This window comes from Falco naumanni, chromosome 12 (genome assembly GCF_017639655.2).
Source record: "Falco naumanni isolate bFalNau1 chromosome 12, bFalNau1.pat, whole genome shotgun sequence".
NCBI lineage: Eukaryota > Metazoa > Chordata > Aves > Falconiformes > Falconidae > Falco > Falco naumanni.
Window position 1 is genome coordinate 27,200,861 of NC_054065.1, and position 24,273 is coordinate 27,225,133.

General features: G+C 37.9%; 1 protein-coding gene across 1 annotated transcript in view; it reads right to left on the bottom strand.

The window, feature by feature from the left end:
• Positions 1-1,550: 1,550 nt before the first annotated feature.
• Positions 1,551-24,273, bottom strand: part of NVL (nuclear VCP like) — a 43,358-nt gene continuing 20,635 nt past the window's right edge. The window contains exons 18-23 of the mRNA XM_040611389.1: positions 22,955-23,054; positions 13,761-13,867; positions 9,496-9,572; positions 7,970-8,058; positions 3,477-3,547; positions 1,551-1,802 (exon numbers count right to left, since the gene is read on the bottom strand). Of these exons, the coding sequence (XP_040467323.1) occupies positions 1,758-1,802; positions 3,477-3,547; positions 7,970-8,058; positions 9,496-9,572; positions 13,761-13,867; positions 22,955-23,054 (489 nt within the window). The 3' untranslated portion in view covers positions 1,551-1,757. The remainder of the gene's footprint in view (positions 1,803-3,476; positions 3,548-7,969; positions 8,059-9,495; positions 9,573-13,760; positions 13,868-22,954; positions 23,055-24,273) is intronic.

Consider the following 24,273-nt stretch of genomic DNA (forward strand, 5'->3'; position numbering starts at 1 on the left):
ACAGTAACAAACATTCACAAGTGAAACTAATCTAAGATAAAATCATGATCCTTCATCTTGGATTTCTGGGAATCACAGTAATTGCTGAAGCTCCCAAGCATGATTTATAACTACAAGCAGACACATCATCTTCTGCTTCATGTGCAGGGACTTTGTTAGTCATATGGGCCACAACCTGAGTCACTCCAGTCTTGGACTTCCCTAGAAGAGGGAGGGAATATCATACCATGTTGTGCAAAAATCACAGTGGTAAGTACGTGCTGCTACAAGTGTCAGTATTCTTAAAACAAGTCTGTGGTGATTAGTTGTAATAGCCTTCCCCATCTAGCTTTGGGAAAAATATGGATGATCTCTTGTCTGATTCTTCTCTGAATTGCCATCTAAGATGCAAGGCACTAATCCCTCTCAAGGCGAGGTCAGTCTTAAAGTTGGATCTGGCTGCTTGTGGTTACATCTAGCAAAGCATGGCCATTTGTTCAAATTAATTGGGATTTGAGCTGGAGACTAAATGATCTCTTCCCTCTTAAACAGTTATGTAGGGGGATGCCTACACAGTAAGTGTTGCTTACAAAAACTATTTTACTGTTTTGACATGGAAATTTCATTAATTTTTAAAGTTTGGTGTTATTAAACTTAAGACTTCAAAAGTTGCTAGCAGAATTAATCCATTTCCTTTTCTGATCACCTTGAATGATGGTTGTAGTGCTTTTAGGAAAAAAAAACATGATCAAAGAGAAAAACTGACACTAATAATTTAGAAGTTTTGCAGAATGGTGGTGGTAAAATTAAAAAGCTATGAGGGCTTGTAGGCTTCAGAAATTAGTTGCTTAGTATCTGTTACACTTCAGTGTTCTGTCTTAACTTCCAGTATCAGCAGACTGGGAAGTATCTGAGTTATGACTTTCTAAGATTTCTAACATAAAATTTCTTGTACTTAAGAAAACTACCAACCCTCTTGGCCTTAAAACAGTATTACTTTCCTTCCTCCAGAGGATGTCAAAACACTTGTTAAGAAATTCCAATCTGTAATAGAACTTCTTCTTGTTGCAGATTTGTCCATAAAAAAAATTAAGAGTTATGTAATAGGTGGCTTCCAATGTTTCTTAGGTGGCTGTTAAATCATAGTATCACAGTACTTCTCAGAATTCCAAACTTTACTCTCTTGTAGATAACTTCAAGACAGCCTGCCATCTGTGGATAATTTCCTTTGATAAGGTGAAGGGAAGCTGTTAGAAGCTCTGAGAACCTGTGCTAGCACAATCATAATGTGTTACTATATTTGGGAAAGGCATGAGTAAGGGTATGGTAACATACAGTGCAGCACTTCCGCAGTCTGCTTTCACAGCTTTGTGCTCCCAGGGATTCTGTCAGTGTCCTTGTTCTTGAAAACATAGCTGTCTTCAACCATAAATGAAAATGGCTATTTCAGCAGTGTAGGCACTCTGAAGGGTAAGCCTCTCTGCCTCCGAGGGTACCAAATATATCAGAATGGTATGGGCTCTTTAGCACTGAAAGCATTTATGTAAAAAATGTAAGTGGTAATAAGCAGGAAGTGTTGTATCTTTTATTTAGGAAATTGTTAACTTAAGGATGGTTTAGAGCAGTAGGTTATGATGACCTTTTTTTCAGGTACAGTTTAAAAAGTTGAAAGACTTTGGTATGGCTTCTTTCCAACCTGTCTCTTGAAATCAGGCACAGATATTGCAAAACGTTCCACCAATGCAGAGTAAGTCTCTTTTGGGAATTGTCCAAGTGTATCACCTGCACAGTGACTGATGCAGTTCTTCATACATTATTTGATCCTAGCAGTGCCAAGAGGAAAAAATACTTCAGAATGGTTAAAATCATGCAATGTATAAAAGTGACTTTATATGTATTATTAACAAAGTGAAACAAACCAGCTGTATCAGCCACTAGCTGTATTTTCAAACATTTACAAATAAGAACTTCAATATGGCAAAACCCCACTACCCTGGTTCGTAAATGAAGTTCTCCAGCACCAAGGATACCTAATCAACAGAAACCTTTGGCAGAGTTCTTACTATTGCCATGCTAGGTTTGGATTACAGCTTCACTAAGTAGTACTGCCCTCTTTACCAGGAGAGCTGCTGAACTGACACTTTACTCCCCCATCTAGTTCTGCCAAAATGAAAAGAGAATATCTTCTTTTGCTAGTCTAACTTAACTATTCCTTAATTCTTTTCACTAGTCATTCAGAAAGACAGTTTTGAGGAAGAGAATACTTATGAGATGTTAACTTCTACTGAAGTAACTGGTTTCCGAAGGTGACACCTATCCACAGCCTTAACAGCAACTTACTTTGGTTTGTCTCAAGTCAACCAATTAAATCAAAAACAAGTTAATGAAACAGCAGATGTGCATGGCAGGGAAAAGTTAGAAGGACAAACTCAGTGAGATGCAGCTTTTTTTTTTTTTGTTCGTTTCTGGTATCCACAGGAAGGTGTATAGAGAATTTTTGTCAGATTTAATTTAGCAGATAGGAAGTAGCATCTGGAAATGGGAGATTATTATCTTGTACTCCAAAAGATAGTTCAAAATACCTAACTGCAAATTCTTCAGACTGATATAACTGAAAGAGGGCTCTGAAATGTGATATTTAAGCTGCCTTTCAGATGCAGAATGATATTTCTGGTTGATTTTTACCAGTGATCGCTATGTTAGAGGAGGTGTTTTAAGTTTTTATGGCTGTTGCTTCTGAATACTTTGCTTAGTGATTAGCAAAAGGAGAAGGAAACGACAACCAGCACCACCTTTAAAGCATCTTGGAGCCAAAGATCACTCTTAAATTTTAGAAAAGGTCACTGACCATCAACATAAAATAGTAATGAAAGGAAATAGTTAAACAGTTAACTTCTCAATTATGGTAATTAAGATTATTAAACAGCTTTCCTTTCAGTCATTAAAAAGAACAGTTCATAAGGAAACCTTTAAAACAAACTTCCTTGACAAATGCAAATAATGATAAGACTGATAAGCAACAGCCTAGATAAGTGTGTTTTATGTCCCATCTCAAAATCATGTCTCTGGCATATTAACAGAAATGGTTGAAGAGAAATCTCTGGTTGGGTGCACTCTAAAGGCCTTACTTCTAACTTAAAATTCCACAGACCTAAGAGGTTGGGGCCAGCTCAATAACTAACCTGGGAATGTCAATGAGAAATCCAAGGTGCCATACTAAAAGATAACCTTGATAGCATGGTAATAAATCTACATGCAATGCATCATCTGCAGCTGAGAAGGGATACTTTAATTTCTGAGCTAGTGGAAAAAAAAACAAAAACCACCCACCAACAAACCAACCACACATCAGGCTTGTTTAATGTGGAGACAGGTACTGTCAATTTGAAATACGTGCAAGTACACTGCAAGCTTAACTATTCCCACCAGTCTCCAGCACAAAGATATTATCCTTTCCAGGGGAGTAATAAGTCTTACATACTTGAAGCTTGTCTTACCTTTTTGGATACTGAAGATTTCACTTTCCTAAAAGCATCTTCAAAGTGTTTACGGGAAATCTTTATTTCTCCTTAAAGAAAAAAGCAAAATAAATTGCTAAAATTGCAGGCAAGTAACAATCACGTAACTGTTGCACTTGAAGGCAGCGTTCATGAAGCCTAACTGCACATGCTAGTCAGCTGGATGACATCTAATTCAGTAGTTATGAACACCTGAACTCATATTTTATGTAGCTTCCTGTCTTTGATTTTAGACAAGATCTTAATCCCTCTATCTCTTGTACTTTATGCCAAAGAATACTCACTTGTTTCAGAAAGGTATTTTAGGTATTATTATTTCTATCTGCAGATTGAGAATGAAATTCTCAAAGATGCTGAATTAACTGGATTTGATGTAAGCCGAAGTTAGAATTCAAGTCCTTTAACCCTTCTGGAAGTGAATGCCTTGAATTCTGCTGCCTCCAGTTCTGGGCTTTTTTTTTCTATATGTATTTAATATTAAGCATCCCTACAGGGTCTTATTTAGTAAGTACCTAGAAAACTTCTTGTTATCATTCTAATTCTACAGGATGCTCAACTCCTAAACCATTGACTTCATATCATTGCCTCATCTGGCATTACCCAGTAGTGCTGAAAGCTTTTATTTTTACAGCCTCCTGTGTTTAAGTTTATGCAAATTGCCTTTGACCTCAATGCAGCTATCCACAGTAATTATTCCTAATCATAACCTTTTGAAGAGCTTTTTTTTTGTTGTTTGCTAAAACGTAAAAGAAATCATGGTTTCATCTGCTTTCACAAGCAAGTGCCTTATTTTATCTAGACTTAAGAATCCCAAGATACCACTGCTATACAGATGCATTACAATGCTAACAGTATGCACAGGTATCAGATGACAGAGGTATGAAAAGTATGTCTTTGGAATCAGTTTGGTACATTGTTAATGTATTTCATTAAGACACTTTTTACTTCCACAGGTATGTACTACTACCTTTGCATACATTTTTGTGATGTTAAATGGGATGTGCCAACAATGGAAAAAACTGTTAAAGATTCCTCATTAATATATTTGATGTCTCAGTTTAACAAAAATCTTCTGCTGATACAGCAAAAAACTACGCAGCAGATGGAAGGCACTAACTTAAAGCATTACAGCAAATAGTAATAATTGTAGAATACTTGCTTTAAAAGTAAAGGTCAAAGTTTACTGAACTAAACATAGAACCTTGCTGCTCTTTATGTCAGTTCTCTGAAGCTCTTATATAAGATTCTCATTACCACATTAAGTTATACCAATATAAATGAAGATTTAAATCTAAAACATCAGCATTTTAACGTATTTCCCCAAGGAAACACTACTTATATTAAGAAATGTCTTTCACAGGAGCCAAATTACTTTGAGTCATCAAAACACCACAAAATGAGGTGAAGCTATGAGAATTTTGCTTTCTCTTTTGTTTACTGTTAACTTTTAAATCAAATTCTGAAACAGTATATAGCCTCAGAGCTACAGGGAGAGAGAAAAGGGAAAGGAGAAACCAGCATTCATCAACTAGGAAGATCAGTATTATTAAGGACATGGTTATCAGAAAAAGTAAAGGTGAAAAAGTATGATGCTAATGCAAGAGTATTAGCTATGGCTAAGTATAAGCACACTTCTACCTACTGTTAGTAGTTTAACTCTCATTGGAAGTCAAGGGTGCTTCATGCTTACTGCATGATAAAAGTGGGCACAATGCTTCCTCCTGTGGATAATTTAGCTGTCAATCTATACCGTGGCTACTTGTACTAACACAGTCTGCCTTGATTTCTAAAGACAAAACCATTTAGTCAGAATAAGTAGGAATGAATACTTTATTGTTTAAAACAATTAGTATTGATAGATTAATGATTAAGTATATCAACATGTATAATCTTTTCAAAATAAGACTAAGTACTTAGAAAATCTCATATTTGGTGTTTTATTTACATAGATGAGTGAAGGATGGCTGGTTCTCTTTCCTATTAATTTGAAAGTACCAAACAAGGACCAGATCTTGCTTTTCAAATTCAACAGCAGACATACAAAACTTTTTAATTAAAATCTCACTTGTTAAACTACACTTGCTATAGGGAGTCTCAAACTCTTTGCTTAAGGTCAGCTTTATAGATGATGCAGGTGATATGGAGTCACTTGTTGTCTTTTAAAAAAACATATACAAAAAGGGACATCTGGGATAAGGCCATAGTTTAGAAGGTCAAGGAATTCTCTGTGTTTGTCTTTGCAGCTGAAAGTATCAAGAGATTCTCATGCCCTATACATCCTTTGTAACTAGATCTATTTGAAATAAATATAAAATATTAAATTGCAATAGGTCAGTTAGGATGTTAACAGTAAGTCACCAGGACCAGATAGTGTTCACCCAAAGGTTTTAAAGGAACTTGTCTACAGAACTGCATCATGTAACTTGTTACAGCCACCAGAGGACTGGTAAACCCCAGAGAATTATAGGAAAGATTGTTCAGTGGACTGAAAGCTGATTAAAGTATATGAAATAAAGCTTAAGGCTTAATGGTCACTTTTCAGGATAGGGAACAGGCAGCAGCATTGATGCTGAAACCGGTTTTATGCAGCATCCTCATTGGTGGAGCCAAAAGTGGAAACTCCCAAGTTTGCATGGGATATTGAACTCTTCTGGGAAGTCAAATGCTGGGCCAATGATGGGGAACGCCACAGAACTAAAACTCTGCCCTATCATTGTTAGGATTCCCCCCTTCTTCCCCCAGACAAGTTACAATATCTAGCAACTCCCAGCCCACAGTGACTAACATTATCAGCTCTCCTAGGGCTGTTCAAGTTGAAAGTAGAGAAATATCACAAAAAGTATCCCTTTCCATTTCACTATAAAAAAGTCCCTTCAAGCAAACCACTGCCACGTGTTAAGAAAACCCCCTAGCTCTGAATTTACTCCAGAGGGGAAGTATCAGGTATAACAAGGAAGTTGCAACAGTTTCCTATGGAATTAACTGTGCTGATCTCAGCCCAGTGGCTCCAACCTACTGACTGATGAGGGGACACAGCACCCCTCTACAGTCACTTAAAGAGTGTGGGAAGGGAGTCAGTCGTGCGTGTCTTTGGTAACAACTAAAGGAAGATGCTCCCCAGCCTGTGTACACACAGAAGAACAAGGTCTCACATCAGAAGCCACCTCACGCACTTTCATAGCAGCCAGGGCTGACGTCTTGGAAACCCAAACCCAGGGACATCTCAAACAAGTAGCTGCTATAAACAGGCAGATCAACCTATGCATGTATTATGGACCTGCTGGCTGCCAACCTGTCCATACATTAAGTGCTCAGGCTGCAATCCTAAATGCGAAGGCTGAATTAAAATGATGAACATCTCTGAAATAAAGCCTGCTGTATTCTGGATAATTACAAAACCAAACAGGATAAATTCAGAAATTTCCATCTCAAATCAAGAGCTTTTTCCATCTACAGCAAGCAAAATGGGTAACTTGAGTCAAACTGAACATTTTTGTAGTTTGTTTCTGCCACCCTCCACTGTAAGTGAACATGCTAGTTCCCTCAACACAAGAAATACATTCTCCTCTGTTAACCTAGTATTAAAAACCAGGTAAGACTGGATATGTACTAGATCAAAAAGAATGATTCAAAGCCATTAAAATTCCAGCGTGCTTCCAAGGTCATAATCTGAAAAGTCCCAATTCCATCTTAGCTTTGTGTTTTGACTTCAGGGTAAATAACAAAAAAATTACTGGAAAAAATCTAGATACACAGACGTTTTATATAAAAGAGTTTCAATTTCCAATTATATTTTCCTATCTGCACAGAAAAACTAATAACTAAAACCAGAAAAACACAACTGAAAACAAAAGTGCAGAAGAGATTGAAAGGGTAGGCATTGTACTTTAAATAATTTATAGCTCCCTGTTAAAAGTCCTGGCAAGAGCCACTGATGAGCTAAACACCAAAGATCAAAAAAGTGGTACTCACATTTTCCTAGCGCCGTTACTACTAGATGCATGTATTCAGTTACACAACACAATTGCGTGCTAAAGGTACGTGATCAGTATGTGTGCAGTTAATTGCAGGTTTGAGTACAGTTGTAAGTAGTACAATTAGTCCTCGACCGTGATGTGGAAATTCGGCAGAGACTTATTCAGTCTAGTATCTAAATTGTCAGTTTGTACTACCGTTTAACATAAACTTTCCTTTAAGGTTACAAGGTTCAATTCTTTTAGAAAAAAATTCTATGCTGAACCTCCAGCATAATGTTTTCCTGTACTCTCCCCTACATCTACTTCAAAGACGCTTATGTGTTCTTGAAACAAATCTGACTTAAATTTTATTTGGCTCAGAAGTCAAACATTTATGTAAAGCATGCACACCTTTATGCTTGGCTTGAACTACCTTAAATACTTTATATTTCATTTATATGAACATAGAAATATATGGACATTCTCACTGATAACATTTTTGTAAAGCTTTCTTACCTTTCTTGCTTTGAGTATTCTGCTGTGCCATTTCCTGTCTCAAGGCACAAATTGAAGCCTCTCGCACTAGAGCAGAAAGGTCTGCCCCTCTACGGATACAAACAGAATAGGTTATTTTAGGATAAATTTCTCTCATGTTTTGCTGATGGCATATAGAAAGGTAAGACACTACAAATCAAATGACACTAAGAGTAGTTGTGCTGTTGTAAAAAATCATCTTAAGAACACTGGAAAAAGGTCCAAGGACTACCCAGTGCTGCAACCTTCATTATGGAGTGACATCTTCCAGATCTTAGCCACAGATTAAGATGAAATAAATGAGAAGCAAGGGAAGAGGCAAAACCCATACTAGCATCCTTAAAAATGCCAAAGGATTAATATTCTGCCACTTCATGAGAACATAGTAATTTTATTTTTTTTAAGTTGCATGAAAGATTAAAATCAAATCACCTGTTACTAGAAAAGGGAGTTGCCTTGCTCAAAGTTGCATCAACAGTCGACATGCTCTTAAAATAACACTATCCACAAAAAATGGTCACATCTGTCTTTCTAAATACTTGTTTCCAGTTTCCAGCTCTTGAACTTTTCACAAGCCTTTAAACTGGTGCAAGTCATTGAACCAAAGAAAAATTTCACAATTAACTCCCCATGCTTCATTTGGGGCTGCTAAGGGTACTGCTGTATGTAAAAAACAAACCCCAAAACCAAACCAACAAACAAACCCCAAAATACAAATCCAAACATAACAAAAAACCTGAAACAAAACAAAACCCAAAAAGCACATGCACCACAAAATAAAGACAGTGAGTGAAAGGGGCAGAGAAAAGTACCCATCTTTCCCAAGTATGAAAAAATGACAAACTAAAAATCACTACTGGTGACAGCCTCCATTTCTAAGATTCAAACGCAATATTGTGCCAAACAGCATGTCATAAACCTTATCTTTTATGAACTCCAGAAAATCATTTAACTATTACATCATTTAATAGATCAAAGCTGTTTGAAGTTTTGTAGAATGCAACTGAAAATTATTCTGACAGACATGGCTATCAAGCTTTCCTAAAAAAAACCCACACCTTGTTATTCCCAAAGCACAAGTCAAACTAGGCTCTCATTACTTTGTCAAACACATTGCTTTCAACTGTGTGACAGAACAAGTTTGTTATGGTTGTTTAACCAATTTGCTTTCATCATCATTGTATATGGGTCCACAATTTAGAGGGCTCTTTTATCCTCAGACTATGCAAGAATTACAAAACAAAACCAAGGAAAACCAAGAGGCCTCTACTGATCTGTAATTACAACACGAAGAAGACTCTTCCAGATGAAAAAAAGACTAGCATGCATACCTTCCTATCGACTCCTTGAAAAAAGCACACAAGACAAATAGTGTAAGTGAAAAGGCATATAAACCCTGAAAGTCAAGAGATCCTCTTAGTAACAACAATACAGCACACGTTATCATGCATCAGAAGACTGTTGGCACTGCACATGAAATACTAAGGTCAAAACCAGAAACCACTCACGTATAACAATCACAATGTTGACTGTAAGCAATTTCTTTAAGGTTTACATCAATATCCAGTGGAGGCCGGGTACCACCCTAAAGGAGTTGAAAGAATATAAAGAGGAAGATAAGAAAACTTCTTTCAAACACATGCAATCCCCAAAGTTATTGTTTCATCAATCAGGAATCATATAGGGGTCTGACAAATTCCCTGAAACATCCACAAATACTAACAATTTTAATCTCAAACTGAGAAAAAGGACAATCATCCTTAAAAACATGTAGTTAAGAAATAAGTAATGCTAAATTTTAACTTAGGCACAAACAGATTAGATTGTCTCTAAGAAAATGACGGCCAGCCTGTCACAGGGCAATGCAACACTGAATGTTCCATACGTGGACATGCCTTAAGTAGCTGGTTATATCAACAGCATTGTTCAGCTGAACTTCCTTTAGTTTTACCCCTGTTGAAATCAAATAGCTAAGCAATAAGCATGTAGATTTATTCTTATCACCTTTAAGACTGAGTTAATTGTATACCTTTTATGTTCTAGATGTACACCTTGAAACTTAAGTTTTCCATTCTAGATTTCATAAAAGTTTACACATACTGTAGAAATTCCTGTGGACTTTTTGATACTACGCTTCCATATTTTTGTTTCCTCCACAAAGGTCCCACCAGTGGGATTATTTTTGCATTTCAAACAGCAAAAAATATTCAACGACATTATAAATTATATTTGAAACTAGCCAACAGAATTTTCAAACACTGTAAATATGGAAATCTCCCTATTAACCTTAGGCAACAATAAAGTAGCATCACAGTAGTACAGAGATTCTAGATGTTTATAGTATGAAACAAAACCTGAGTTTAGACAGGAAAGGACACTTTTTGATACATTTTTGATGAGTTTCTGGCAGAAACTCAATGGACAGAAATGCAGAAATTCATACAATTCTTTTCCAACTTCTTCAGGTGAACTAATATACCACATGTCTACAATATCTTCAAGAGAAATAAAATGTATACTAACCAGCAAGTTAAAAACCTTGAATACTTAACAGACAGTAGAATAATCATGGACTAGGCAGAGTAAGGGTACAATCTTGAATGAATCATTGCTAGAATACCAGTTAGAAAAAGGAAACTAGACCCAAACCAAAACAACAAAATTCCGAAGGAACAGCCTGTTTTTGAAACATCTTGAAAGGAGACTTTAACCTGGAAACAAGGAAGCCTCATACAATTTCATATGGGATACTTTAGTAACTGTTGTTGTACCAGACTGTAATCAGAGAGATAGTTTCTCTGCTAAAACCAGATCTTTTGAGTAGCAACATAACGGTGGGTGTTTTGTCCGTCGTTTGATCTGCCTGCTCTGGAGACAACCTCAGCAGTATGTGCACCAGAGAAGCTTGATACAGCTTGCAAGAATGTAAGTACACTAGTAACTTAAACCTGTGAAGACATGTTTCTCTTGCATAATTAATATGCAATTTGAAAATGACTGATTTCTACAAGTTAACTGAAATAAAACTTTCACAACAAAGCTTCAACCTACATTAGGCTGTTTGTCTTCCTTTCAGACTATTCCTTGCCTTAACTTCCTTTTCAGCTCCTCATGCTGCCTTTGTAAGCATCCATGTTTTCCCTTAGCAGTGATTCTCAGCTTCCACATCCCGTGCAGGGATTTCGGGGAATGCATACCATCACCCAGAAGATACTCACATCAGCACCAAACATTTTGCTTTATCTAGCCCTGAGCACATAAATTTAAGCAAGTGCTCCTGTACTCAGATTTTTCAAATTTCTTTACCTAGAATGCATGGATGAAATAAACAAAACCTAAGGTATTTCAATTAATTTTACACATTTTCTTCTCTCCATATTTCATGTTCTTCTTGCAGAGTACTCCTCTACATTTTTAAAGAAAATAACCACCTATTTCTTGTTCTTAATGCTAGAAATACAAGTATTTGCCTAGCTTTACAAGAACTCTGGTAACTGCAGTAGTAAAGTAAGAACAGCACCAGCCTCATGGAATGAACACGGAAGTGCTCAAGGAAAAGACTAATTCAGAGTGTTCATATCTCATTTCTGCTAGCCACTTAATTAATAGCTGAGAAAAAACCAACCTCCATTAAAGACTTAGCACCTTGTCCACTACGAAGATTTATATCCAAAATATCAAGACTAGTATGAAGTAAGTACGCATGGAAGTACCTGGCATTCCAAAAATAACAGGGCCTGATAACGAAAGACAGGATCCACAGGAAGCAAGCTGGTAAACACTTTGCAACACACTGCTTGTATCACAAGGCGGCCCACAATCGAGTAAGGCCACAGCAAAGACGGCTTGTCAGCAGAAAACAAATATGCTCTGACAACAGGGTAATGACAAGGTGACCACATCTCATGTGCCACTCCTTTTGGTGTTATCACAACAGGAAGGCAGACTGCAGCCACAAAAATTCCCAGGAGGGAGCAAAGACACTTCTCAGCAGCCTCGCCCCAGACGGATGGCAGCTGAAGTAAGCATGATTTTGAACAGTCTGATTCTTAAAGGCAATCTAGAAAACACTTCTAACCACCAGTCTGTCATTGCCAATCAAGCAGAGGCCAAAAGATGAAGACTCAACACTGCGTTCCTTATCCTCGGTGTTGCACACAAGTGATCCTGGCCCTGCCACCTGGACACGTGCATCTTAGTGACTCATACGTGGCTGTGACAGCATGAGCAAGTGAAATCTGTGACCGAGTGAGAGAAATCAGTTTTAATACCACCTTCCCCGCCCATGAAGTCTTGCACCAAGCTCTGCTGCGCTATTTTCCTACACCACCAATTCCAGCGAGAGCACTTCAGACAGTTACAAATCTTCAAAGGTTCTCCAAGAAAAATTTGGGAGAGCAAGACTCAACACCTGTATGTTGAAAACCAGGCCAGATGGGAACCCTGTACCAGAATCCTTCTACTGTGTTTAGGCAGCCTAGTGACTGATCCTCACTACCCACTTCCTCCAGAAGAACAAGATTGCTTGTGTAAGTCAGCACAATCATATAAGCCCAATTTTTAAAGAACACTTTGAGTTATCTTTAAAAATAAAGTTGGTAAAATAAAAAACATAATTCCTTAAAGTACATTTGAAAAATGATTCACGGATGTTACACACAAATTCCCTCTAGGTCTTTTAGAAGGCAACCATCTTTAAGAACAGTGTTGTAAAAAGTTTTAACTGAAAAAATTTATAAAACTTAGCAATAGTAAACCGATATACTGCTAATAGCAGATGGAGGCATACTTATTTTCTTCCCTTCCATGAAGTAATGCACAGAACAAATGAAGGGAAGTCTAACATCCTGAATTAGTAATGAGAATCTGACTTCTGAACAACCGTTTTGGCAGGAACGAACATGCTTGAATGAGTTCTCACTTTCTGAATTCCCCTATGGGATTAACTATTGCCTACACCATGACTTTATGCTTACGCAAGCCAGAATTATCTTTTTTAACAAGTTTGCTAAGTATTTTTACCACACTTTTCATAACACAGTGCTCTTTTCTCTATAGTGAAGAGGTTGCCTCCTTAGCAGCTCAAAAAAATATTCTGGTAGAACACTTGCTCTTAACAATCAACATTGATCTACTGGAAAAGGTAGGAAACATCTGAGTAATTCATAATGCCTTGTACGATCTTTTTTTAAGGCCTTGACTACTGCTGTACCATACTTGGAGAAATACTCAAGTGGATTTCTATAATCCAGACCTCTGAAGTGGCAGAGTGTGCCAATTAACCACACGGAGGACCCATGAAGGCCCGTATTTTACATTTTTACATTCACTTTGACCTACAGCCTCTATCATCACAAGATTCCTTTAATCCTAAAGGCAATTAAGTGTCACAATTACTGTTGAGCAAATACAGCTGGAGCTTGCAAATCATTCTCATGAATGTGTGGATCACCCCCTCCCCCCAAAGGCTTACAAAACACTTCTAGACCCATTACTCACACAGATAGGAATCTTTCAATTAAATCTGTTCAAACTGTGACTATAAAGGCAGCAGCTTTTATGTTTAACAGGTTTGCTTTTCTCAGGATTTATCAAGCCCTTGCAGTCTCACAGAAAATTTAACAGCAGATGTGGCTGATGGTTTATTTTTATGACCTCATGTAATATCTGAAAGTGTTTAATGATTCAGGATCCTGCAATTCTCTTTAAAATTTAATTTGTCTTAAATCATTCCACCAAGCTTCAAGATATAGATTTATTTCCAAATACTCACTTTGGTGATGGTCTTTAAAATAGCAAGTCGATCTTCAGGTGGTGGCAAACCCACATAGAGTGTTTTATCCAGTCTACCAGGACGCAGGATAGCTGGGTCGATTATATCTTAGGAAGAGAAAAAAAAGAAAAGTTATCCTTTTATGAGGTACACCCTTAGGAAAGTGTACACATGAGAAGGAATACATGCATACTTATACCAAGATTCAAAGAAGCATTTCTGCCACGATGTGAAGGTCTGAGCATTAAAATAGCTGACTGAAATGGTTTCATCTCGGTCAAGCAGCAGCCTCTATTACCCAGTACAGCTAAGCTGCCTCATCAATACCCGTCTCGCCTCTTCACAAATGAAGACAACTCGGTCTTTGGCAATACAGTGCTAGACCATTTTTTCCTGTGTTACTGTGCTGTGTTACTGACCTTGGCTGGACACCAGGTGCCACCAGCCATTCTATCACTCCCCTTCTCAGCAGAACAGGGCAGGACAAAATAAGATGGAAAAACCCCTTGTGAGTCAAGATAAAGGCAATTTAATAAATAAACAGCAAAAGTCATGCATGCGGAAGCGAAGGAAAACAAAAGATATTATTCTCTACTTCCCATCAGCAGGCGACGTTTGGCCGCTTCCTGGGAAGTGGGGCTTCAGTACACATAGTGGTTGCTCCGGAAGACAAATAACATAAATAACAAATGCCTCCCCTTCCTCCTCCTTCTCTTAGCTTTTCTATCTGAGCAGAGCCATATGGTATGGAATATCCCTTTGGTCAGTTTGGGTCAGCTGCCCTGGCTGTCCCCTTTCAAGGTCTTACCCACCCCCAGCCTACTGATGGGGGGGAGAGGTTGGAGAGGCAGCCCTGATGCTGTGGGGCACTGCTCAGCAGCAGTTAAAACACTGGTGTGTCATCACCAGCTTTCTACTACCAATACAAGCACAACACTGCGAGGGCTGCTGTGGGGCTCAGCCAGACCCAACACACGTACCTAGTAGCATGGTCAAGTGGAGGATTCCACATGAACTCATAACAAGGGGAAAAAATGCTTCCAGTTTGTTCTGTTAGAAGGACCTCTACCCATATTAACGCTGCCAATCTGCCCGAAAGGCACAGTGATAATTTAAGAATAACAAGTACGCAGGGTCAGTCATAAGCATCCATATGTAACCTTAATATTACTACTCATTTGCATTTCTACTACATATTAATTCTCTAAATGGTGAAATAGGAAATGCATGAAAACACAAAATAGAGCTGCAAAGTACAGAATTTGTTCATCAGGAAGAACTACAGACTTCAAATGTCACTATGTGTGAAGAAGTAAAAAACCCCAAAAAATCACCACATTTCTAGAAAACCATTTAAAGCTTGAATGTAATAGAAATGTCTAGCAGCCTTTTAGCACCACAGGTTTCAATACTGAACTTCCACAAACAGTAGGTTGGGATATAAATATTAAGGACTATGGTATAACAAGATACACAAACCTGGGAAAGGCCTCAATTCCCATCTTGTATTGCAGCACAAACTGCTGGATGATGTTTCTAAATGCTTCTTGATGCCTCATTTCCCCATCTACCAAAACCGATGACAGTATTACTTGCTCTATTTCACTAAGCAATTCCTGAGTCACCATCCCTGGACATAGTGTAGATGCGGCACTTGGGGACATGGTTTAGTGGTGGACTTGGCAGTGCCAGGTTGACGGTTGGACTTGATGATCTTAAAGGTCGTTGCCAACCTCAATGACTCTAAGATGTTCATACTACTGTAATATGCAGGATAACAAAGTCACAAAAGCACCCACAGAAGACACAAAGTAAATTGTACTTTTAGAATAACAGACTTTTAAAAAGTTACTTAAGTTATTTAGATGTGGTAGGTAGCTATTGCAAGAACCTTATCCAAAAGTAACAGTTGAAAGGCACACCTAAGTCTTACGGTGGCAGTTATCAAGGACTCTAAATGAAGCTTCCAAGACCCATAACATCCTCTTGACAAAATGTAGCTAAAAAACTACATGCATTCATGTATATGAAAGGTGAAGAACTGGGAAAAGTTAAGCTGCTAATATTTACTGTACCAACATTTTAAAAAAAGAAACACCACCCAAATCCCAAAACAGTAGCATGGAAGCACAGCTATTCCTTCTTTGCAAATGAAAAAAGTTTGCTTAACTCTGTCAAGACTCCAGCTACCTGACCCTACCACAACGTCGTCTTGATTCACTTTCTGAAGATGCGCATAGTTTTGTTCAAGTTACTCTCTCGCCTACAAAAAGCAGAATGACATGCAGACATTAAACATTGCCCCACTATCTTTTTCTTGGACAAAAGTAATTCTTTCCTCTGCAAGATACAGTGGTTGTGGACAGTGGCGCCTATGTAGGCAAAAATCTGCTGTTGCAAATACAATGAGAAGATTGAGAAAAAAAGAACTTGATGCATTAATTTAATCCAGACCAGATGAAAGAAGTGTTAAACAGAATCCCTGCCATGGCAGGCCCAGACATCTTTCTTATATGTCTGTTCACACTGCTATATGATCCTTTATCTTACTTTTGGCACAAGTGCACTTTCCTGTTTTTGGGTTTCTGTGGATGGAAGTCTTGCCACATTATTAAGCTTAGATGACAAAGTTTGCTCAATAGATCAGTTACAAGTATCAAAACAAACACACTCCATAGTGATTGTGTTACAGCGCCAAGTACTTGATACTTCCCCATCCTAAAGTTTCGAAGGCTCTTTAAAAATACTAAACTTGATATGGGAAATACTGCTTCCATTTTGCATGCTGAGAACAGGGCACTTCCCATGCTATTTCATCCAACAGTAAGAAGTTAGCAATATGGTCTAAAGATGCATTCATCCATTTGTATGCAAATGATCACACTGCCTGCATTCAGAGTTACCACAACTCATACTTACTCAATCAACAGCAGTAATGGTGGTCTACAATGAGAGGACCACACCAAAGTATAAAACACAGGTCTATGCTCACTGTCTCCTTACGAGTCACTTCACTCTGCTGGTTTAAAGCTGGGCCAAAAGTTCTTGAAAATTCAAGTCACAACACAGAAAATGAGTATTTACTCATTGGTCAAACTCATTGCCCTGGTTTTAGCTGGAATACAGTTAATGTTCTTCCTAGTAGCTGGAACAGTGCTGTGTTTTGGATTTAGTATTAGAACAATACTGACAACACACTGGTTTTAATTGTTGCTAAACAGTGTTTATACTAAGTCAAGAACTTTTCAGTTCATGCCCTGCCAGTGATAAGGCTGGAGGGGCACAAGAAGCTGGGAGGGGACAGAGCAGGACAGTTGACCCAAAAACTGGGCAGAGGGATATTCCATACCGTATGACATCATGCTCAGTGTATAAACTGGGGGGAGTTGGCCGGAGCAGGGGTGAGGAACAAATCACTGCTCGGGGACTGGCTGGGGCATCGATCAGCAAGTGGTGAGCAATTGCACTGTGCACCACCTGCTTTGTTTTCCCTGCCCCTCCCCCTTGAGTTTTATTTCTCTGTTGACTCCCTTTTCATTACTATTATTATTATCAGTAGTATTATATTTTACTTTATTCCAATTATTAAACTGTTCTTATCTCAGCCCCCAGGTTTTACCTTTTTCCGATTCTCCTACCCATCCCACTGGGGGCAGGCAGTGAGCAAGTGGCTGCGTGGTACTTAATTGCCAGCTGGGGTTAAACCACAACACTCACTCACTCGATACACTTCATAGTTCTTTAAAAGTATTAATAATGCTCCCCTTTTAGGAATTTAAAAATATTCCAATTTGATACATCATAACATTCTCTCCATATCCATTACCTCAAAACTCATCTAAACAGAGTCAAATAATTTTAGATACATTTAACATTTTAATGAAATTATGATAGTTATCATAGATATCTCTTTCAAAGCCTATTATTATCCCTCAAGTTTGAAAGTGAAACTTGGAAACATGGTAACACACAGCACTTCTTTTCCAAGCAGTTCTCTCACAGAGACAATATACTTCTATAAAGATAAATGTTTGGTTAAAATTCTTCTGCCTTGGTTTTCTGAGCAGTACCATTTTCCAAATAATATGGCAAAATTACATAAGACAAAGGAGAACATCCACTCCTTGCTTTGTTTTTAAAACAGACACTGGCCTCTAGACTATTATGGAATATTTCACTTTGCTACACTGCTCTCCAAACTACTGCAAAATTTTATCCTCTTCATTAAATTATATTGAAAGCTTCTTTGTACGAATTCCTGTAATGTGACATTCTATTATCCTATAATAAAATCTGTCAGCCTCACTCTCATTTCCAGTTGATCTTATCTCAACTGTACAAGAGTCATCAATGTTTACAAAAGTTCAGTGCATACCAGCAACAACGCCTATTGTGCTGAGTCTACCAAACTTCTCCTATACTCACTACAGCTTTTTAAATTATATAAATATATACAAGATCCAGGTCCTCACATTTGTGACGTTCTGGAACATAGTCTCAGAAAACCTTTTAGGGCTTCTGAGCCTCCAGATGAACACTGCAGTTAACAGCTCAGCTCCTACACAACAAACTAACTCTACTGAAGTTACTGTGAAAGATACGTAACATTCAAGGGCTGGTGAAATGCAGAAATACAGTTTGTGTGAATCAGAGTTATCACGAATGAAATTGTTCCGTGCCTTACATATTAGATGCTTTTCTTAGATTTTATCTTGCCTTTAATTCAGCAACATGTATAAACAGGTATAAATAAAACAAACAAAAAACCCAAACCAAAACTTTAACTATTGTCAGAGACTGAAGATTATTTTTTTACTGTGTTTCAAAACATGTGGTTCAGGTGAATAGCTCTAAAAAGCTAATATAAACTTGCTAAAGAAAAACAGAAGTCACTGAAACTAGGATCATGTTCCAAGATAACAGTAGAAGGGGAATTTTGCAAGAATAAATTCAAAAAGCAAAAGACCATGAATAAAAGCAAAGTCATCATCACCATTTATGTCAAGCTTAAATTACTATCAGTTTGTAGTGTTTCCCTCATTTCCTTAGATCCTGTGGTGAATGCTACTGCTGCCTTGGTCAGCATTTCTCTAAAGTTTATAAATGTTCAAAGCCTGGGGAGGTAGGAAAAGAGCAGAAAGCAGCAGTACGCAATACTGCATCTCACACTGGTAACTAAAAAACTGCAGGAAATTACAGACCTTAGTTAACAGTAGTGCTTGATGGTTTTGCAAGTATTTAATCTTGGATTTGGGGAAGGAAGTAAACTGAAAAAGAATATAATTATTCTGACCCATAAAGATTATAACAGGACATGACATTTCTGCCTCTCTTTTTTTGCTCTCTGTTTTTAATGACATTGAGTGTTTTAAAAGCTTAATGTTCTTCAGACAAAGTTTGACATTGGTTCTGCATTTAGGTGGAAAGTGATTGAGTTGGGAATACTGCATCCCTGCTAATTTAGCAGCGGTCAAGAAAGATCTACAGAGGACTTGCAAAGTCACTGATTAAGCACAAAAGCCATTCAAACATTCTGCTTTTAAGGACAGATCAAAGGCTTATTTCAGCACTGCCATAAAAAGAATTACCACTTGCAGACCATATACAATAAATAAAGAAACCCATCTATTGTGCCTGCCCTCCTGACAAAAATGGGAATTAGAGTGTTCATTACAACAAATGAATTTGGGAGTCTTCAGCCACGGGGTATATAAAACACCACCATTTCACAATAATACCTTGTCACAGGTGCCAACATCTGATTGGACCAACTATGCAAGAAACATACACCTTGATGCCAAAACTGGTTGAATCAATGCTACCCTACTGCTGCTACTATTACCTTTTATATTCGTAGTATTTTTATGAGAGTAGACTCTTCCTTTGTCATGATGGTATCTGAGACTACAATACCCACAACATACATGTCATGAATAATACCAGCAACCAACCACAAAAGCTACCATGCACGCAACCGCTCTAAAAAAGAAGCATCTTGAAAAATTTTTCCCTCCCATTAAATTATACTAATGTGGATTAAAAAAAGATGAGTTCTCACACTTCACAATACTGGCCCAGTGGAAGACTTCAGGAAGTTCTCCTGAGACACATATATTATTTAGATTTATATCACACAACCCCCCAGCACCTCTATTCAAACAAAACTATGACAGAAAAATCTTTCAGACAAATGTCAGACTTACAAGCAAAAGAGCTTTTCAGGTGCCACAACTTTTATTGTTTGCAGGGATCATTTAAACATACTAGCCAGTATAAAGTATGGCTCTCCTCCAGGTCTTTTCTTGGACATTTTGTTCCCAGGGCAGTAAGAGTGCTTTACTGGCATTGACTTGACTGTTCTCTACCTGCAGTGTGTTCCTCTAAAGTACCCAGACCACACTAGCAAAATCTAATTTGGTGAATGCTGCCTCTTCCTAAGCCCCATAAGCAGTGAATAAACGACACCAGAGGGAAAAAAAAATAATCAGTTTCCCCAATTTAACCACAACTTCAGTAAAAGTTGTTCTGATAAAAGCCGCATCAACTGGAAACTATCTTTCTTCACACTGAAAAAGGCAGGTATCACAGCAAAAGTTTGTAGTCTAAACCTATTCAGATCGCTATTCACACACACAGCTAAAATCCTTCTGAAGCAAGAGACCCATCCTAGCCCAAGTGCATAGGTAACTGCCTCATCTAGCAAAAGCTGGATGTGCCAAGCTTTGCCTGATATTTCAGAAAAAAAATATTTTATTGTGTTGGCAAAACAACTCCTTTATCAAGATACAATTAATTTCCACTTATAGAATTTGCAGATACATTCATACCATTCAATCTGATGATTACATTTGTTACCCCTGCCTTTGCATTTTCCTTACATTTGGCATTTTTACCTCAAATTCACTTTTTTCATTAACGTCACTGCCTAGTTGTCATCAATACACTGCTTGAATTCATGCCTTACAAATTTCCCAGCTTCCCTCAAGTATTAGTTCAACCCTGATTTGTAAGTAACGATTCCAGTATAGTAAAACAGAACCTCTACCACCACAGCTGAACAAGGCAACAGTGACAACAACAACAAAAAAACAACAAAAAAAGAATCTCCAAACCATTACAGAAGTACTTTATAGCAACATAACGGTAAAACTGCATCTAGTATAAGGCTTATAAGGGGATGGATTAACAATTGCACTGATGTCTATTTCATACATGCATGAAAATGAGATCCATAAGCAAGTACTGAATCAGTGTAAACCTAAACCCAGCAAAGCTTGGAATTAGGACAAACCTGCTGCACACAAGTATTGATATCTCAATATTAACATGTGAGCAATGTTTACTCTAAACTGGCCCTTGTAAAGCTACTGAACTGCTTTACACTCAGCTGCCTCTGGGAGAGGAGCCACTAGCTCAGAATAGTGCCCTGTACACACGCTGGCCCTAAAAGCATTCACCCCGTGTACCTGTGGTACGCCTGAGATGGCACTGCGAGAAGTCATGCTGCATCTTTCCTCAACTTCAAAGTGTTGGAATTTACAATGCAAGCTACCAGTCAGAGATCATGACAAGTTTATTGTCATCAGTAATTAGATACGAAGCCCTTGAGAAACACGAATAAGGCTGCTTCATATAAATACTTGCACTAGCATAACTAATTTAGCGGGAGATCTTTTTCCTAAGGCAACTTGATGACACCAGTAGTAACACCCTTGGTACATTCAACTGTATCTATATATAGATGTGCTATATTGTATAACCTTATTCTCTTTTCCACATTGGATTAGATAGGTCACAATCATCCAGCTCATACCAGGAAAGCTTCCCACTTTGATTCAAAGAATTTCTACAAGCAGATATAGATTTAAGCATCTACTGCTCATACTTCACCATGCAGAAAGCTTGATAGTCTGTCATGGTGCAAAAAATTTCAAGAAACAGGAAAATTTTCCTCAAAATCTTTGAATTTTTTGACTGTTGGAAAAAACCAAAACCACTTCATAGTCACCTATTTTATGTGATTTCAGACCAAATTTTCCTTTATCTGTAGGACCCAAGCAATCTGTCAAATATCTTAACATGCTCATCTTCTAACTTAAATCCAAAGTAGCTATGCTACTACTTCTCCCTGTTAAGCCATTTCTCATCAAAATCCTACACTTAAAACATGCAGGTATGAAACAACTGACTGTGTCTTGTCATTAGCAGTAATTTGCCAAATACGTGCTTTAGGCACAAAGGATCTTTCAAAAACCCTGGTACTTACACCAGCATGGTTTTACCAAGATAGACTAGTAACTCTGTATTTAATTTCACTTGCAATGTTCAGAAAAATGCTCATAACCAAGGAAGTGCAACATTTTCATGCATATGTTTCTTTCTATGTTGACAACAAATTTCTTTACTTGTAACTCTCAGTATCTAGGTGAGTTCAAATTCAGGAAGAGACAAGTTTCTTGCTGTGTATAAAACAAGATTTCTCCATAATACAAAAGAGGCAGAAAGTTGCTTGTAAAACATATGACGTTTGTAAAGTAGATGTCAGTGTTCAGCTTATTAATTAAGATGCTGTAGGAATTGCAAAATCTACTAAAAAAGGAAGAGCTAGCAAGGGAGCACTGACAGCTGTCAATATCAAAGTGTGACAGAACACGAGGGAACAGCAGAATAACTTCAAGCTGAGGGAATGAGTTTGGAACACGAAGCCCAGGAAGCAGAAGATTAGCAAATGAGAAAACATGATTTAATGTGAAACAGATGCCTCAAAGGGAAAAAAATAATTTAAAAAGAACAGAAAACTGTCAGGCTGTTTTGGATAGAAAGTTAATTTCTATCTAAAGTTAATAAATAAGCATCAAAAAGTCTATAAATTATGTTTTAGTTATCTTTCATTCTTTTGTATTCCAAGGAGATAACCCAAAGTCCAATTCAGTCAAAGGTCTTTCAAAGCATTTTACAGCACGGTATCAGGTGCTAATTAAGACATATTTTAAAGAGGTTGCTTCACCTCACCCTGTCACAAGAACGTGGAACAGACTAATTGATCAGAAAAGGTTTGGATTTGAGGAAACACTGTTGTTCTAAGTACAGAGCAATGTTAGTCATAGAATTCAAATAGGTAAGAACACATGATTTCATTAGAAGAGAACCAAAGGATGCCTGATTTCTCTTGTTTATGATTTTTGGGTCCTTACCTGGTCTGTTTGTGGCAGCCATAATGAAAACCTGCTGACGATTCTCCAGACCATCCATCTCTGTGAGTAACTGGTTAACTACTCGGACACTGGCTCCTGACTTTAAAAGAAAACATAGGTCAACAAAATTGAGGAAACAGTGGGAACGTGAATATTTCAAAGCAAAAGAAACAAAAGATCTACTAGCTCCCTGCCCTGAAATACTACCCAAAGGAAAACTTTCTTTTCACACTTGCAATGTAGCTGCATTCTGGATTTCTACTACCATATTCTTAGCATGTTTCCACCGCACATTCATGCTACCTATACACTTGCCAAACATTTTAAACATGTGGCAAACCTTTTCTTTCCCATTAAAACTGAAGGACTCCAAGAAGCACATACAGATATTTATACTAATCACTCTCACATCTACCTCAACAAGAGCACCCAAAACTTCTCAATATTCAGGCTTTGGAGGCGGGGAGGTATTCAAATTTTTAAACCTCTGAAACAACAGTTTCAGCAGGTGAGCTACTCAGAGTTAAATGTTAACTCCATAGTAGTGACATCTTATTACCAAAATCAGCAGCTTAATCTGAATTTCATTCTAGAGCTGGGGAGACAGACAGAGAGAAAGTACAGGAGCTTAAGAACAAAGAGTTATGCAGTAAAACTACTTGACGATTTTGAACAATGTTGTTCTTACTGTTTTATATTAAACATACAAAAATACTAATCCACCCATGGATAATTAGACTACGCTGTGAAAATGCACATAGGCCTCAAAGAGCCAACGGAAACGCTGAACACCCCTGAGTTTCAATTACGAATCCCAAGGATTGTCACGAGTATCACAGCCTGCTCCGTGCAGAGCAGGGGCAGGCACCTGGGCACCAAGTTGCTGCCTGCTGCTGCCGCCACAGAAGTGAAACAGCGAGGCCGAAGTACACTTCTTTCCCCTCCTGGGCTACTACCTCTGCCTGCTGCGGTGCCTAGGACTGGACACCTTCTTTTATGGCTCTGTGGGAACCGCCACCTCAGGACATTCAAAAAGTCAAGTTGGAACTTTTCAGATTGCCTGTCTTTCATAGGAAGTAAAATAGGCAAACACAGAAGACAAGGTATAAATCAGGAACAGTTGATCAAACTTCCTCTCTCCTATGAACTGGAACTACAACGGTCCTTCTGTTAAAGTCAGTGATGGCAGTATCTGGACAGTACTGTACTCAACTTGTCTGTTAAAAAGGCATCTTTTCTTTCAGCCATCAACATACATGTACCAGTACAGTATCACAAAGCAGATACTTCCTCTGCATAAAAACCAGAGCAGCTTTCCC